At 47.9% G+C, this 15,910-nt stretch overlaps 2 protein-coding genes across 2 annotated transcripts in view; one reads left to right on the top strand and one right to left on the bottom strand.

Moving 5' to 3' along the window:
• LOC118405891 overlaps positions 1–2,179 on the bottom strand; it is a 3,651-nt gene extending 1,472 nt beyond the window's left edge. Inside the window, 2 exon segments of the mRNA XM_035805722.1 lie at positions 17–163; positions 166–2,179. Of these exon segments, the coding sequence (XP_035661615.1) occupies positions 17–163; positions 166–1,987 (1,969 nt within the window). The 5' untranslated portion in view covers positions 1,988–2,179.
• A 1,721-nt stretch (positions 2,180–3,900) lies between these two features.
• The window catches only part of LOC118405524 (FK506-binding protein 2-like), a 12,366-nt gene continuing 356 nt past the window's right edge, over positions 3,901–15,910 (top strand). The window contains exons 1-4 of the mRNA XM_035805027.1: positions 3,901–5,508; positions 11,271–11,434; positions 15,052–15,179; positions 15,768–15,906. Coding sequence (XP_035660920.1) covers positions 5,234–5,508; positions 11,271–11,434; positions 15,052–15,179; positions 15,768–15,906 — 706 coding nt within the window. The 5' untranslated portion in view covers positions 3,901–5,233. The remainder of the gene's footprint in view (positions 5,509–11,270; positions 11,435–15,051; positions 15,180–15,767; positions 15,907–15,910) is intronic.

The following is a 15,910-nucleotide window of genomic DNA, read 5'->3' on the forward strand; positions in this document are numbered from 1 at the left end:
CACCATGGTCATCGGCACCTCGTACACAGAAGAGGCAGAGTACCTTGGCAAGATCCATGCTGGAACATCCAGGCCTTGAAGCTACCAGGTAGCCCTGTCTTGTCAATTCCCTCGAGCCACGTTGTCAGGTCACTCCTAGTCTGCTGAACTGAAGCGGTGTCTTCAGAGAGCTGGTGAACACCTTGCCCAGACTCTTGACTGGTTTCTCTGACACTGTGGGAATCTGAGTGCCTCCCAGGGTGAAACGGAACCTTTCAGCTACCTTCCCCTTCTTCAGGACAAGAGATCTTGACTTGGCCGGCTTGAAACTCATCCGTGCCCATGTAATGAGACGCTCTAATCCCTGTAGGAGCCATCTACACACCGGGACTGTTGCAGTCATCACCGTCAGATCGTCCATGAAGGCTCGAATCGGCGGCTGCCTGGTTCCAGACCTAGACACGGGACCCCTACATCCTGCTTCCGCTCCTTTAACAATCATGTTCATCGCTAGTGCAAAGAGGGGCACTGAAATCGTACATCCAGTAATGATGCCCTTCTCTAACCGTTGCCATGCTGAAGTTGCTGTACTGGAGCCAGCTCTTAGCCAGAAGTTGCTGTAGTAATCTAAGATGAGGTTCTGAATTGACTCTGGAACATGGTGTCTGGTCAGTGCTGTTTCCACAAGCTTGTGGGGGATAGAACCATACGCATTCGCGAGATCCAGCCACAAGACTGCCAAGTCCCCTCTGTTCTCCTTAGCCTCCCGGATGAGCTGGGTCACTACGCCCGTGTGTTCAAGACATCCTGGGACACCAGGAACTCCCCCCTTCTGCACAGATGTGTCAATATACTGGTTGTCCAGAAGGTACTTTATTAGACGCTGGGCCACAATCTTGAAGAAGATCTTTCCCTCAACACTGAGCAGAGAAATTAAGCGGAACTGGTCTACCTTACTTGACTCCTCTTCCTTTGGGATCCAAACCCCCTCGGCTTGCCTCCAATCAGCCGCCACTTTACCTCTGCGCCAGACCACCTTTAGGATCCTCCAGAGGCGCACCACAAGCCGTGGGCAATGTTTGTAGACCTTGTATACCACGCCACTGGGACCTGGCGCCGAACTGGACCTCGCCGCCTTGACTGTCTCTCTGACCTCCTTCAAAGTTGGTTCAGAGATGTCAAAGTGCACTTCCGGCTCAGGTGAAGTCACCAGCAAAGGGCAAGGACCAAGATCCACATCTCTTGAGGCATCACTGAAGGTATTGCTGAGGTGGAGGTTGATCTCCTCGACTGGGCAGGTCAGGTTCCCACTCCTCTTCTGCCCTAGGAGTCGCTTGGTGAAGCCGAAAGGGTTGGTGATGAAAGCACTGCGCTTCCGGGCTCTTTCTTTACCCTTCTTCTTGTGCCACTCTGCCCTTCTGAGGGTCCTAAGCTTCTCCCTAAGGTGGTGTGTGAGCTCTGCAAGAGCAGCTCTCTCCTCTCCCGACGTACTCGCCTTAAAGCTCCGCCTCAACGACTTTAGCTCCTGCCTCAGTTGACGGATCTTTACTTCCCGGCGATTTGGCTTCATTGTGTCTGTCGGTTTCCTCTTCCCAATCGTGCCAAATCGTTCTGCCCCCATGGACATAATGACTGTGCACATGGACTGAAGCTTTTGGTCTGTACTACCTCTTGACACCGACTCCAAGATCATGTCAACGTCCTCGTCAAACTGCGACCACTCCTTGGAGTTTGCGGCTGGCCACTTCACTCGGTGATGATCTGACTTCCTGCCTTGTGGAGGGGCAGACGTTGCGCGGAGGTTCTGGGCACTGTGGGGAGCTTCCGGGCCTGGATCCTCCTCCGTCTGACCAGGGGCTGATGCTGACAACACTGGTTCTACAGTGGTTGCCACAGCCCCTGAGCGGTGCTCCGCCTGCACCCTCCTTAAGCAGGCCATCTTTGTTTGGTGGATTCTTAAACCTCTCTGGTTCTTACATACCTTGCCACACACACAGACTGCATTCATTGTCGATTCTCCGTTTGCTGGGGTCAATACCGATTGGACCGTCCGAATGGGATGCTCATCCTCCCCCCCTCTCGGGCATCCCTGGGGGTATTGCTCTTTGTGGTTCTTTGTAGCGTGTTGCGGGATGCTCTCCTAGGGGAGATGCAGTTAGGGGTGCCAACCCATACTGCCCCAATGCCGTCTTTCCGAGCTGTCGTCTGTCTATCCAGCATAAATCATTACGAAAAAAACGACACCGCCAACATCAACAAAACTCTGTCTGATTATATGAAAATATCATCTACATCTCTCTATCAAGTCTTATTTTCATAGACAGCACGAATCATATGTTACAGTCAAATAAATCTTTGGAGCGTTCTCTAGTCTGCCACCTTCATGGCCACACTCCCTTGGGAGTACAGTGGTGGCAATGTTTATGTCGCTTCCTTTTGGTTGCTTTTCTACTCAACAAACATTTGAAGACCCATATTCACAGTGTTTTATGGAGCTTTATTTATGTGTATCATGGCGTTGTGTGACTGCTTGAAAGAGTTCGTATAGTTAGCGACACGAGCCGCCAATACGCAGAGGCCGGTGACCGCAGTGATTCAGCACTGTCAACATTACTGTTAGAATTCTGTTTTTTGAAAAAACATGAAGTAAATATGTTAAAGTATACTTTGAATGCAAATTAAAGCTGTGTGCATGGACTTGATTTATTTACCTTTGTAATCAGCATAGTCAGTGGTAACAAACACGGTGTACTTATTGATAATAAGATCAGCAAAAAATCCGTGCCGTCTTAGGACGGGAACCGTCTTAGGGCGGCCCCCGTTAATATCTCTCATGATGGGCACTTCATGTTTCTCCGTAGTACAACGTTGCTAACATAGATAGTTTGAGATCTGGCTCGGGTCTGGTATCCAGGCTAGGCCAGGTAGGCCATTTTGGGCCGGGACCCCGTTTTACGACGATAGCAATCATTTACAACATGTCCGAGCCGAGTCGGCCTGGGATTGCACTCTTGCCCCGACAGGACCATGGAATTGGATCCAGATGGCCGAGCGGGACGCGGATTGAACTGGGCGGGCGGACTACACTCTCGGCACCGAGGAGACAGCGGCGAGCCCCGGCGCTCCGATGGTATATTAACCAGGCTAGTATAAAGAGAGTGCGCACTATCACAGATGGACGGAGAAAAGTCCACAACATACTTGCCGACAAACTAACCCCGATCCACCTATCTGCTTTGAGATGTTGTTCGACTTCCTGTCTGGCATGCCTGAGCCGTGACCTCTTGACCTCAATCTTGCTCAGAAGTCAGTACCCAGTCTTCGAACCACTAACAACAAAACAAAGTTCTCGCTCACCTTACCCGCGACTCTGGAAGTCTGGATTCCGCAAAAAGTCTGTCTTGGAGTTGTAAGAAGTCTGTCTTGACCTGATCGGTAGCTCTCTGACGACCCTTGAGTGAGACTTTAGACACAGATGTGTCACTTCCAGAAGCCACGCGGTCCTCCTTCTGTCGGATAGCGGTCATAGTGTCAAAGGTCAAAAGCGAAAGGTCAAAATCATTTTCATAGCCCGATTACCCAAATCATCACCCATACATTGTTCAATAGTGCCCTGCAGCGGTCGTAGTCACAACTGCAGCAGATCTTAAGATGACCCTTGACCGGAAAACCCCAAACAAGAAACACACGTGTTTCCACCGGTTCTGATGAGGCTGTGTAAGGAGGTTTCGAGTGACACCGTTTGCGTCTGAGACGGACACAGAACGGAAGGCGAACAAAAATGTTTGTTACTTTTTAGTGATCCTATTTGCAAACGGTATTTCTCACTGACGGCAGTCAGTGAAATATAATACGACGTTAATAGAAGGCCCTCTGTCGCTCGTTTCCAGGGGCCCCGTATCCTCCAAACGAGCCTACAGGCAGTCAGCACCCAGTCTGTTTGGCCCGAGTCCAACCAACCAGTTCCCTCGGCGCGACCGCAGCCTCCCCCCGCCGGCCGTCCCAGCGACGCACGGGGGTCAGACCTGACCGGGCTCGAGCCGGACACGCCGGTCTGCAGTGCGCTCGCGGGCTTGTGAATCTTTGCAAACGTTAACGTTCTGCCACGTCGCGTCGGTGAAAACATCGGTGTTTCAAGCGCTCAGCGAGTTCTATTTGTTCCAGTCCTTACCCGGAGGGGGTCCCTTTATTGGAAGCACACTGACTGCGGGCAGATAGCAGAAGATACAAGGGATCAATTCGCTTCGTGACACCAGCGGGCGGCGGCTTGCTGTTGACAATAAGTCAAGTGGAGTTTACTTTTGCAGCCGTCATCTACGCTACAAACGGGACAAAATCAGGTGCGATTCTGGGGTATTACAAGATACATCATTAGCCCAGGATTTTGTAACTATTTCTTTCTATTATACCTAGAGGCCGGGCTATCTGTGGTACACGTTTATCCGACCCCAGTACGGCCACTGTTTCCCAACACAGTCATCACGACTAGAACTGTGAGAAAACCTGCCGGATTAGGAGAATATTCAACCATTACTGGACTAGCGGAGGACTTGAGGAGTATTGTCAGCGTCTGAAGCTTCTGTAGTAGGGGCCGGCTGCCTTCTGTGTAACAACTTGCTCGATCGCCTATGTGAGTTTGTCTGTTCGTATTGAAGTAGAAGCAAACACATTCGGACTGCGGAATTGTGAGGAAGACTAATTTCAGACTACAAAGGACGGTCTGTGCGGGTTTGTGGCCGTGTTGTTGCGGGTTTGTGGCCGTGTTGTTGCAGTTGAGCGAGTTTTCTCACCGTTCCGGCCACACTGACACCACCGACCAGCTGGCCGGACATCTCCTTCTCTCCGGCCTACATTTGGGACTTGTTAGATTGGATCTGGGACGATCTGGTCACCTCTCGTGTTGGGTCAACTTCCGTTTTCACTCTTCAGAACCGGAACGTCCAGGTTTTCCCGGCCAATTGAAACGTCCTTGTTAATTTCCGTGCTTGGTTTCCCGAGTTTTCAGGACCGTGTTGGAGTTTTCGTCTCGGAGGACAGAACTTCAGAAGCAGCCGTTCAGCTGCTGAGACGGGCTGACAGAGAAGGGAAAACTTTGTACGCAAAACTGGATAACTTTGCAATTCGGTGAATACTAGGAATTTGAAGCTTGCTGTGAAGAAAGCTTGGAAGATTTTGCTTCGCTCCCTGAGAAAAGCGTTCAAGAAAAACACAGCGTTTGAAACTCGAGCAGACGGGAGGTTTGATTTTTAAGAAAATGACGCAGAATGTGAAGATGGAAACGGACCACAAAAAGGTGAACTTGATGACGCCATCGAGCATGCGCAGTTTGTTGGCTATCCTGGGAACGATATTTCTCGGCGTGCTGGGTTTCCCCGTTCTCGTGACCAACGTGGAGGCGCCCATGGGCATGCGCGTGCGCGTTGTGTCCCGCCCCCGGATGTGCGACAGGACCAGTAAGGAGGGGGACCTGCTGTCCGTGCACTTCATGGGGTCACTGGGGTCAACGGACGGCAGCGTGTTCGACTCAAGGTAGGGGAGGGAGGGAGAGAGAAAGGAATGGAGGGATGGATGGATGGAGAGAGGGAGGGATGGATGGATGGGTGGGTGGAGGATGGATGGTGGAGAGACGGAGTGATGGGTAGATGAATTTATGATGGGTAGATGAATGGATGATGGGTAGATGGATGGATGGATGATGGAGGGAGGGAGGGAGGGATCTGGAGAGATTGACGGATGATGATGAGGGAGGGTGGATGAATGGAAAGAGGGACGGTTGGCTGCTGGATGAAGAGATTGATTGATGGATTGTTGGAGAGATTGTAGATTGAGCGTCGCATGGATGAATGTGTGAATGAATAGATAGAAGGAGGGATGGGTAGGTGGATAGAGAAAACGGCAGGTGATTTGATAGCTGTGAGTTGTGGATGGATGGACGAATGCCGGCTGTGTACATGTGGGAAGTGATAGTGTTGCTTTTGTTGACTCTCGGCGATGTCGTGAAGAACAGGTGCTGGTCACGTGGTTAGCGCGGTGACGTTGTTTGAGTGACAGGTGATCTTGACGTTTGGAACAGGTGCTTGTCACGTGACAAGACCTTTTGGAAATGTTCTGTGCTTGATATACTTCTTTGTGTCTTTATTTAGACTCGACTTTATTTGGTATCCCAGTGCCCCAATCTAAAACTCTGTCTCTCTGTAGGTTTGCTAATGATGCTTACTGGAACTGTCGAAGTACCAAAAGAACCGTAGATTTCAACTTGAAGTTTGTATCATTTTGAACTAATGTTGCAATAACCTGATGAGATGCTGTTGCGACATATTTTACCAGACGCCGTTTGGTGATTAATGAAACGTCCCCGTTTCTGTATGGCCTACAAATGTGGCGAACACGCAGAGATAGGTATCGGAGATGAGACAGATACTGCAGTACTGTAATGTCACACTATAGCGTGTGGGAATGTGGCAAACACGCAGAGATGGCTATAGCTAGGGCCCTAGTAGGGGCACAACCAACCGAACGTGTAATCTGCAATTTGTCCGTACTTTTTTTTGAGGCCACGTCCGCCACGTATTTCTGAAAACGTTCAGGGCAGGCGCGTCGCCCGTAATGGTACCGATGGCAGAGAAATTTTTTCCTGCACGTAAAGTTCTACGGCGTGTCTGCGTGCTCCAAAATCCGTCGGATTCCCTACGAGTTCGTACGGAGGCGGTACTTACCACTTACGGATCCCAAAAGATTGCCCACGTTTTGGCATGTAGACAGCACGTATTTGCACGTACGGCGGGTTGTGCCCTTAGCTTATCAGAGATGGGACAGATACTGAAATGTCACACTCTAGCGTGTGGGAATGTGGCCTGCACTGGGACACGTACAGCGGGCTGCAGACAGATGTGGGTGCGGAAAGAGGACCGTCGTGGTTCGAGTCACCAAAATGTCTCAGATATTTGTGCCAAAAACGCAGCGGACGGCTGCCGAAAACGTGCTGAAGGTCGATTTGAGCTTCTTATAAATCATGCTTCTCATTGATAAAGAACTTTTCGAACGGAACCCAGAATAAAGGAGAAACTTCAATGATACGCGAAACTAGCTCGAATTTCAGGTTCACTCTCATGTATTTTAAGATTTAAAATTCGTAAACTTGCTATAAACCGTGAGTAACCCAATGCGCTTTTTTACGCGACCGTTTTGCCTACACAGGCCAACAGACCGCGTAACGGTAGATATCATTGAGATCGGACTGGGTGTCTGGACTCCTGGCTACCTTGCTACAATCTTACATGAATGTTCTCCGCCCTTCTTAACTCTCAAAACTCTTAAGATTGTCTCAAAGACGCCACTAGATTTGCTGTAACTCCAACCCGTAAACACTCTCCAGTCCGCACTCCCAATACGGCATCCTGTGCCAGACCCCTGGTCGTGTTTAGATCCCTCCAGACAGGAATAACTTGTAAGATCAAGAAGTTCGCGACCTCTACTCACACACTTGCTTCACACTTGACCTTGACGAATGTCAAGTCACGACGTACAGAACCTCCTGTCAAGACGCCGTGTTTTTCTTAAGGTTCCTTGGGAGGAAGTCAATTCACAGCCCGCAAGGTGATGAAGCCTCCTGGTGTTTTTTCTTGCCTTAACCTTCACCAGATGGTCGCAATGTCAAGATTTAGACTCTTTCTTACGTCCCAAGTCTCCCGCTTCCTCCTTCAGGACGCGTTCCCCTGATGGGAGCTGTCTAAGAAATTGTTTCCTGTGATGACAAGTCTTCCCACCTTCTTAGCTAACCGTGACGGGAGGACATCCATTTTCACTGGTAATCTCCAAGCAGATGCAGGGGACTGCTCGCCATTATTATGCACAGTGTAACAATCCGTTTTCAATTTAACGTGGACAACATAGACAGAATGAGTTCCTACATTTTACCGTGAAGAAGCGAACCCAACCATGCAATAATACTAGTACATTGTACTAGTAACCACTGCGCCTGGCCAATGCTTGTAATATCAGTTTAACGATAGGTTGAGTGATTCTAAATTTAGTTACAACAGGGACTCGTAAAACAGCGATAGCGGCGCTACTGGTGAAACATACAGACTTTTTCAGTGGACATTAACCTGTATTCAGAGCCACGCGTGGCAATTAAAAAGCGCTTATCCAAATCCAGACCAGTCTCCTACTCACAGGCTCAAAATGGTAGCGTTTGGACATACTGGACCTCATACTGGGAGTCAATCCGTACTGTAGCCACTGTTGTGTACACGATATTGTTGAGACCGGGCTGGGGTCTGGTATCCAGGCCAGGCTTGGGTAGCCTGGATGCCAGGCTATTTCCAGGGGCGCTACACAGGCCAGCTTTAAGTTAGACCCTGATAAACACGGTATATACCGATTATAGGCCTAGCTGGGGGCCTGGAGCCAGGCTATCTTGCATGTAGAGGTCTGTGAATGCAAGGTTGGTGAATGGAATCAAACTTTAGCCAGTGTAAATTACATAGCAGGGTGATAGCCATGTCAATAAAGCCGAGTGAAGTTGTTGAAAAGCCGTATCAGACTCGCGTGTTTTCCCCAGACAGATCTCGTGACGAGTTAAAGACCGTTCCGTGCTGACCCGTCCCGCCGGTAAATCCGAACCAAATGTTCGGGAGGCCGCGCACAATTAACCCGCCGCTTATCGGCCGGGCGCCCGGGGGACCCGCACGTACACGGGGAGGGCGTGCAGGGGGTTCTGGAGGTGAAGGTCTATTCTATTCTATTCTATTCTATTCTATTCTATTCTATTCTATTCTATTCTATTCTATTCTACTCTACTCTATTCATTTCTATTCTATTCTATTCTATTCTATTTCTATACTACTTTACTCTTATTTCCAAGCAGTTGAGTATTTAGGTCATGTTTTTTGTACAAGTAACAGTAACGAAAACAGGGGGCCAGAAAAACTTTAACTCTATTTCAATTTTACAGATTTTGTTTCAATCTATCATTTTTGTCTATCAAGTGTTTAGCTACCTTAGTACACGAAGAATACTTTTTATTGTAATACAGTACATGTAATGAATAAACGTCATGTTAACTTACTGTTTGTAGCTAGCTGAAAAACATAAACGTTTTGTAGCTGGAAGTCTGAAGCTCCAGATAACAATAGTCTAGTAGGGACTATCGTGTATGTCACACATTGAACTTTCGGAGGGCAGCATTGTAGTCAAATAGTGTCAAGGAGATGGAATCGGTGAACCCCCAATGTAGCCTCCCAATCCCTCCCTCCCCTGTTGTGTCTCCTACATATCTATCTCTGCCGATTATCTGGCAACGTTCCTAAATAAGATACATATATGCACCTGTTTCCTATTTGCAACTAGCACCGAACGTTTTCTTAGAACTGACTGGGATCAGCTCGAGATACTGTTTACACGACTTCTGAGGAGTCTTGATCGCAAAGCAGATGTGGGAAAGAATTCTTGGCTGTGATCATTTTTATTTGTCGACCTGAGAGTCGGCTTTGGGGTTAATGGGTCACATAAATAATTTGATTTTATAGATGGAAGCCTCAAACGCATTATTTTTTCCGCTAGAGAGTGAGAGAGTGAGGGTTCGAGCCACGGAATACCAGCCGCAAAGAGAGAGTCACAGACAGATACATGTTTACATAGATAGATAGAAATGTAGATACAAAATAGATAATATAGATAGATAAATCTCGTGGTCGAACTCCAGGAGGGCTATGGTACAGTTTCCTTGCGGGGGGGTGGGGGGCATGTAGACCCGGGAAACAGTCTGGCATCCTGGCTATTTGCACATGTAGCAAATTAAGAAACACGCTCCGGTAACCATGGTAGCAGAACCAGATTCGGCGTGTCCCGCGGATGTGGCAAACTGTGTGACAACTCCACGACTGAAGGCACCTTCCTAGTCTCCGCCATACTGACTAAGCTGGCTATAATAGGGAGAATAAATTGCCAGGGTAGTTTTGCTACTAGAGGAGTTGGCAGGTCGCGCAGGGAGGGGGAGCATGAACCTTAAATATAGCGTGGACTGACTCCTCTGGCCGATTTACCGATTTATTTTGGCCGAATTCTACGATCGTGCCCGCACCCCTAACACCTACCTTCCCGCCGTGAGCGGCCAAACGGCACAGCCAGAACTCATTACGGCTTCGGGCTAAACATTCCGCACCGCTGCACGGATATTGGGGGAAATCCGGAAAGACTTTCGGTGTCCTAACATTATATACCTAAGACTCCTACAGACTCCTACAAACGTCATGTATCATGTTTTGCCCAGTGGTGCCGTTGATATAAGCCAGTCTGCTCGAGTGTGCCACCACTGTGTACTGTAGGTCCTTCTTGTTGTAATAATAATAATAATAATAATAGTAATAATGATAATAATAATAGAGAAAAACGTGATTTCATGCTGGGATCTGTACTCTTTGCTATCTATCTAGTTATCTTTGCTATCGGTGAATTTGCTATCTATGTATCTATCGACGAATCTAATATCTATGTATCTATAGGCGTATCTATGTATCTATCCATCTTACAAAATCCTTAGAGGATAGATTCTCCTTGGGGGCACGTTGTCCTTACATTAAAGATGTTTCTCTGCTTGTTGAAGTACATGCACACACTAATCCGGACCATACGCGGAGGTTCACGTCTCAAGTACCCTGGGAGCCAGACAGGACCGGGTAGCTAGCGAGTTTTGTTCGGGGACCCAAGGCAGTCTTGCCGCCGATCTCACATTAGCGAACTCCCCGGAGCGCTAATAGCAGATCGGCGGGCCTGACTGTCTTGGGCCACCGAATAAACTGTACTAGCTGCCCGATCCCGGCTGGCCCCCAGGATGCGTCTCAAGTAAATCTGTCTGGTGCCTCTGGAGACGATAACGGGGATACAACTACCTGTATCTGTGCGTGTGCGATAGAGAGAGAAAGAGAGAGAGAGAGTGACAAAGAGAGGGGAGAGAGAGAGGAGAGAGAGAGAGAGAGAGAGAGAGAGGAGAGAGAGAGGGGGAGAGAGAGGAAAGAGGAGAGAGAGAGAGAGAGGAGAGAGAGAGGGAGAAGGAGAGAGAGAAAGAGAAGGAGAGAGAGGGAGAGTAAGCGAAAGAGAGGGAGAAGGAGGACCGAAGGAAGATCGATAGGAGAAAAGAGAATGTCAGGAGAGAGTTGCAAGACAGAAAGACTGAAAGAGAGAAATGGAAGTAAAGGATTACATCTAGAGATTACATCCCTCCCTCCTTCCTTCCTTCTTTCTTCCCTCATTCACTCATTCTTTCCGTTTTGAACCGCTTTCTTCCCCAGCTACCACCGAAACCAGCCGCTGCAGTTCGTGGTTGGACGAGACCAAATGATCCCGGGGTGGGACCAGGGTCTGATGGACATGTGTGTCGGGGAGAAGCGCGAACTGATGATCCCCCCGCACCCCTCCCACATCGCGTACCTTGGACCAGGCCTACACTCCGCAGGTAGGTTTCCATTGAGAAAGGACGTTTCCATTTTACACCTGACTCAAAACTTAGCCGTAACTTCCAGTCACTCCTAAAAGAAAACATCGAACCTGTTCATCGAAAAAACTTAACTTACAGTTACAGCAATGTAAAACAGACCAATACATAAAGAGTACCATACCTCACATGACTTGTTTGATGAAGAATACACTTTATTCATTTATTTATGCATTGAGCTCACTAGAACGAATTTTCTGAGAGGAGCCGGTGACAGGAAAGTAAATTTCCTATGCTAGACCGGCTCTGAAATGTTTGAAATGTATTGCGTAGAAACATTTGCCTATATATGCGCTGTCTTCTATGTTTCTTTCGCACTCCACTCTTTTAGTGTAGTCGCCGTTGTGATGTTGAGATGAACGGACCTGTTCAATCCATGCCAAACATTTGTATACCTGTTAAAACAGGCATTTCTTCAACATGTTCGCGCAGGGGTAAAGTTTACGCATTCTAAACCAATGCACCCAGTTCGACCCGGGGAGGTAGATTTTTTTCAACTTTTTTTTTCTTTTTTACATCCATTAAAATACTAATTTTTACATCCATTTGGCCACACCAATTTATTTCTTTGGTTAACGGATTCGCCGCTTCGTTTTTTTGCCGAATAGAAATAAAAATTAAAAAAAAAAAAAATTAAAAATGCCCCGCAACAGAGCTCACTCAAAAACAGGCAATGTGTAGTGAAATTTGCTGCAGTTCACGCAAATTTTAACAGGTGGCGTCTAGATCTGCTGCAGTTCAGGCACATATGTGAATCTCTCCATGCGCCAATATCAGGATTAGTTACTCTGTTCTATTTATATGACATTCTAATAACTAGAAAAAAACGTTCACACACGCAAACATTGGCAAAATGCCAGCTTTTTTAAAAGCACTTGTTTTTTTTTACATCCGAAGAACGACTCTATCACTTTCAAATCTGGCAGAAATTCAGTCTGTTGACTGATGATGATAATATCAGATAGTGCGAATGGTTAATCAGTTTTCATCAAAGGGGTGAATGTTATCTTGAACATGGTGGCCTATTGGGTACTGTTTAGCCCTTTGGAGACTGCCTACCCTGGGAGCCAGCCGGGATCGGGCAGCTAGGACAGTTTATCTACCCTTCTCCAAAGGGTAGCGATAACTCCTTCAGGCTTAGACTCCCCGGAGCACTAATGTGAGCTCTGCGGGCTGACTGCCTTGGGTCCCCGTACAAAACTCGCTAGCTACCCGGTCCTGTCTGGCTCCCAGGGTAGAGACTGCCTTGCCCGATAGATCTGCTAGGAGACTGTATGTGTCCGTCCCCTGTGACCGACGGCCCGGGACCCGCGGGAGGCCGGCCCGATAATGGGAACCTCGCGACGCAAACTCGTCCCAAATGTGGGGCTGATATGTCCCCGCTGGGTTAGGGATGTGCTGAAACCGCACGATTTGCATGAGATCCAAAAGAATTCCTCATGGACGTGATAGATAGCTTCACTCGCTGTCTGTGTGGCTCGGGGCCAGGCTCATAGCCTGGGTACCATCCGATATATACTGGGGCTCCTACCCACCAATGCAATGTGGCAATGTTTGCAAACTATTGCCAATCCTGTGGAACTGACAGTGGCACGGACAGATGTAGATGGAGATGCCAGGGTCACAATGTCCATCCGCCAGTTTCAAGGGTGACAAAACAAAATCTCGTCTTTCGTCTGCGATCACAGACCTAGGGTTTCCTTAAACCTCAGTAAAAACAGAAGCGGCCTTTCTCGAGTTTCTTACCAACACCTGAAGTTCGTGCGGGGCGCCGTAAAACAGCAAACAACGGAACGAGCCGTGAGAATCGCACAAGAAGAAGGGACCTTTCCGACAGTCTCTTGAAGGAAACCAGATCATTTCTTGGACTGCCGGAGGTTTTTGATTGTGTTGCAATCATGAATTTCCGTGTCCGAACTCGAAGTGCGTTTTTGTGAAATTTTGTAATCACCTTGCCCCTCTGCGATTCAGTCTAGGGAGTGGGGGGTCGTAGAATTTCCTTCGGGGCATGTTCGCCGTAGTCTTCAAACAGACTTGTTGCCAAAATAATTTGCTGCCTATCCATCTAGTCTATCCACCTGACGGTCAGTTCACTCCTAGGCCAATTAACTCCTACTAGACTTTTATTCCAAACTTGGCCAAAGTCCCCAATTTCTATCCGACCATACCGGGCCTGGTATTATGTTGGCTGTAGTGCCGTGGAGTTGGTCTGTGTAGGTCCTGCCCTGGAAACAGTTTGGCATCCAGGCTTGTCCTATACCTATACTTTTATTATTATACGCAAAATCAAGTCGACACCCAGGCTAAAAACTGAATGCACTCATCCTTCGTTTGGTATGTTTCTAGTATGTTCGTATGTGTATGTTAAATAGTCGATTTCGCTTACAAAGCTCGGTAGGAGCGCCCGCTCGTCTGTTTCCATGGTTACCCTCGGTATGCCACAACCGTTATTTACTGCCCGCAGCGCTGTCCTAGTTCTAGTCTAATGATACACATAAAGTGGACAGGGTGTCCTGATTTCCAGTCTAATGATACACGCAAATCGGGCGCACGACGCGAGGCAGCACAATATTGTGATCTCCAAGCAGATGTTGGGGTGGAAAATCGTAACGTTTTCTGAGGCGACACGTTTGGATGGATACCGTTGAATTGGATACCATCCTCGGGATGAAGGCAGACCCAACGCCTGTATTAAAGCTCCCGACGTCGACCATCACAGAGTGTGCTTCTCGCTCTCCGACAGTTTATCTAGGCTAGTTTTGAACTAATTTCAGACAAAGAGATGCTTAGAGACACTAGTAGTGTCTAACACAAACAAACAAACAAACAAACAAACAAACACTGGTGGGTACTTTTGATAATGAATATAGTGACATTGTCTGGTCAAAATAGAGGTGTTTAACCTCACTCTCAACTTGTACTTCTTCTGCCAAAATTAACTGTAAAAGTTATAATGGTAAGGCATTCCAGTCATTTACTACCCTGACGCTAAAAGACTGAGCTCTGACTCTATGGATGCCGGGCTGTTGTGAGGCTGTTTTGAGGCTAACCTGGAAGCCAGATTGCTTCCAGGGCCAACACAGACCAACCGAATCATACCCTGATAACGATAGATATTGGTGAGATCGGGTTAGTCTGGTATCCAGGCTATTCCTCGGCTTTGGTAGCATACAGCTCTCCCGAACGAAATACTTTATCCCTACGCGGTAGGAATTAGGCTAGAAAGAAAAGACAGGCAGTCACAAAGCGCTTATCCAACCGGACATCTGCTCGGAGGTTGTTATTTTTTCCTCCCCTGCGCGCCACGTGTGCCACTCCGCACGCCGCTGGAGAACTTGGCGCCCCGCCTGGTTTAAAAGTGTCCTATTCGTTAACGGTCAAAATGTAGGTCAAATTATCCGCACTGCTTACGCGCGCCACCTGGCATTCAAAGATAGAACTGCACGGCAATGTCTGCCACGTGTATGTCACTGGCCGCACTGCTCGCGCGCGCCACCTAGTGTTTGGAAATAGAGCTGCATCTACACGGCGTTTTGTTGTCCGCAAATCTGACACTATTTTATCTTTCTGTATTCCAGGCAAACAGTTGGACGAGTCGCCCCTGGTCTTCAACATTGAGCTGTTGGATATACTGGACTCACCCCCCGCTCCTGACGCATTTGCAGAGATCGATAAGGACGGAGATAAGCTGCTTTCTGTTGTGGAGGTAAGCCTTGTAGAAAGACACGGGAGGGAGGGCGTTCTGTAATTAGAACAGCATAATCGATGGGCAGTTGTAAAAATTTCTTCTTTCGTTTGATAACCTTCGATGTACAGTGATAACGTTCCTTCTTTCTTAATACCATCGTGTTTAGATGTGTTTTCTTACATTTGAGCCCTCGAAAATACTGGTTATAGTGATTCCACTGGTCTATCATATATTGACTTGCTTTAATTGCCTGTTTTACCTTTGAAGAAGTAAGCAAATTTCGGAACCATGTTTTCATGAAGGAATAGAGAAGAACATGCACAGTATGGTCAATAAGAGATCTAGATGGTAGCAAATGGTGTATCAGTATCATCCAACTCCTTTTTTTCTATTTACTTTTGGACAGACGAGGACAATGTGGCATTGCACTCAAGTTAGTAACTTATATTCACAGTGCAGACAGAAGGTAAAGGTAGTCTTTTCTTTTACCTCCCCGGCCGAAGTCAGGTGCCCATTTTTACGTACTTACCCATTTTTTCACCTGGTGAAGTGAGGAAAATCCACCTATTTTGTCCTTACCTACCGTCTTGGTTTTCCTCCTTAAAGGTCCAAGATTACGTGAAGACGCTCGTGGCCGACGGTCTTGAGATTCCCGACGGGAAGAATATGACTGAGGTATTGTGGGAAATCTTCCAGCACGAGGACCGAGACCGCGACGGCTTCATCTCCCACTCGGAGTTTTCCGGCCC

Source organism: Branchiostoma floridae, chromosome 18, assembly GCF_000003815.2.
Source record: "Branchiostoma floridae strain S238N-H82 chromosome 18, Bfl_VNyyK, whole genome shotgun sequence".
Classification (NCBI taxonomy): domain Eukaryota; kingdom Metazoa; phylum Chordata; class Leptocardii; order Amphioxiformes; family Branchiostomatidae; genus Branchiostoma; species Branchiostoma floridae.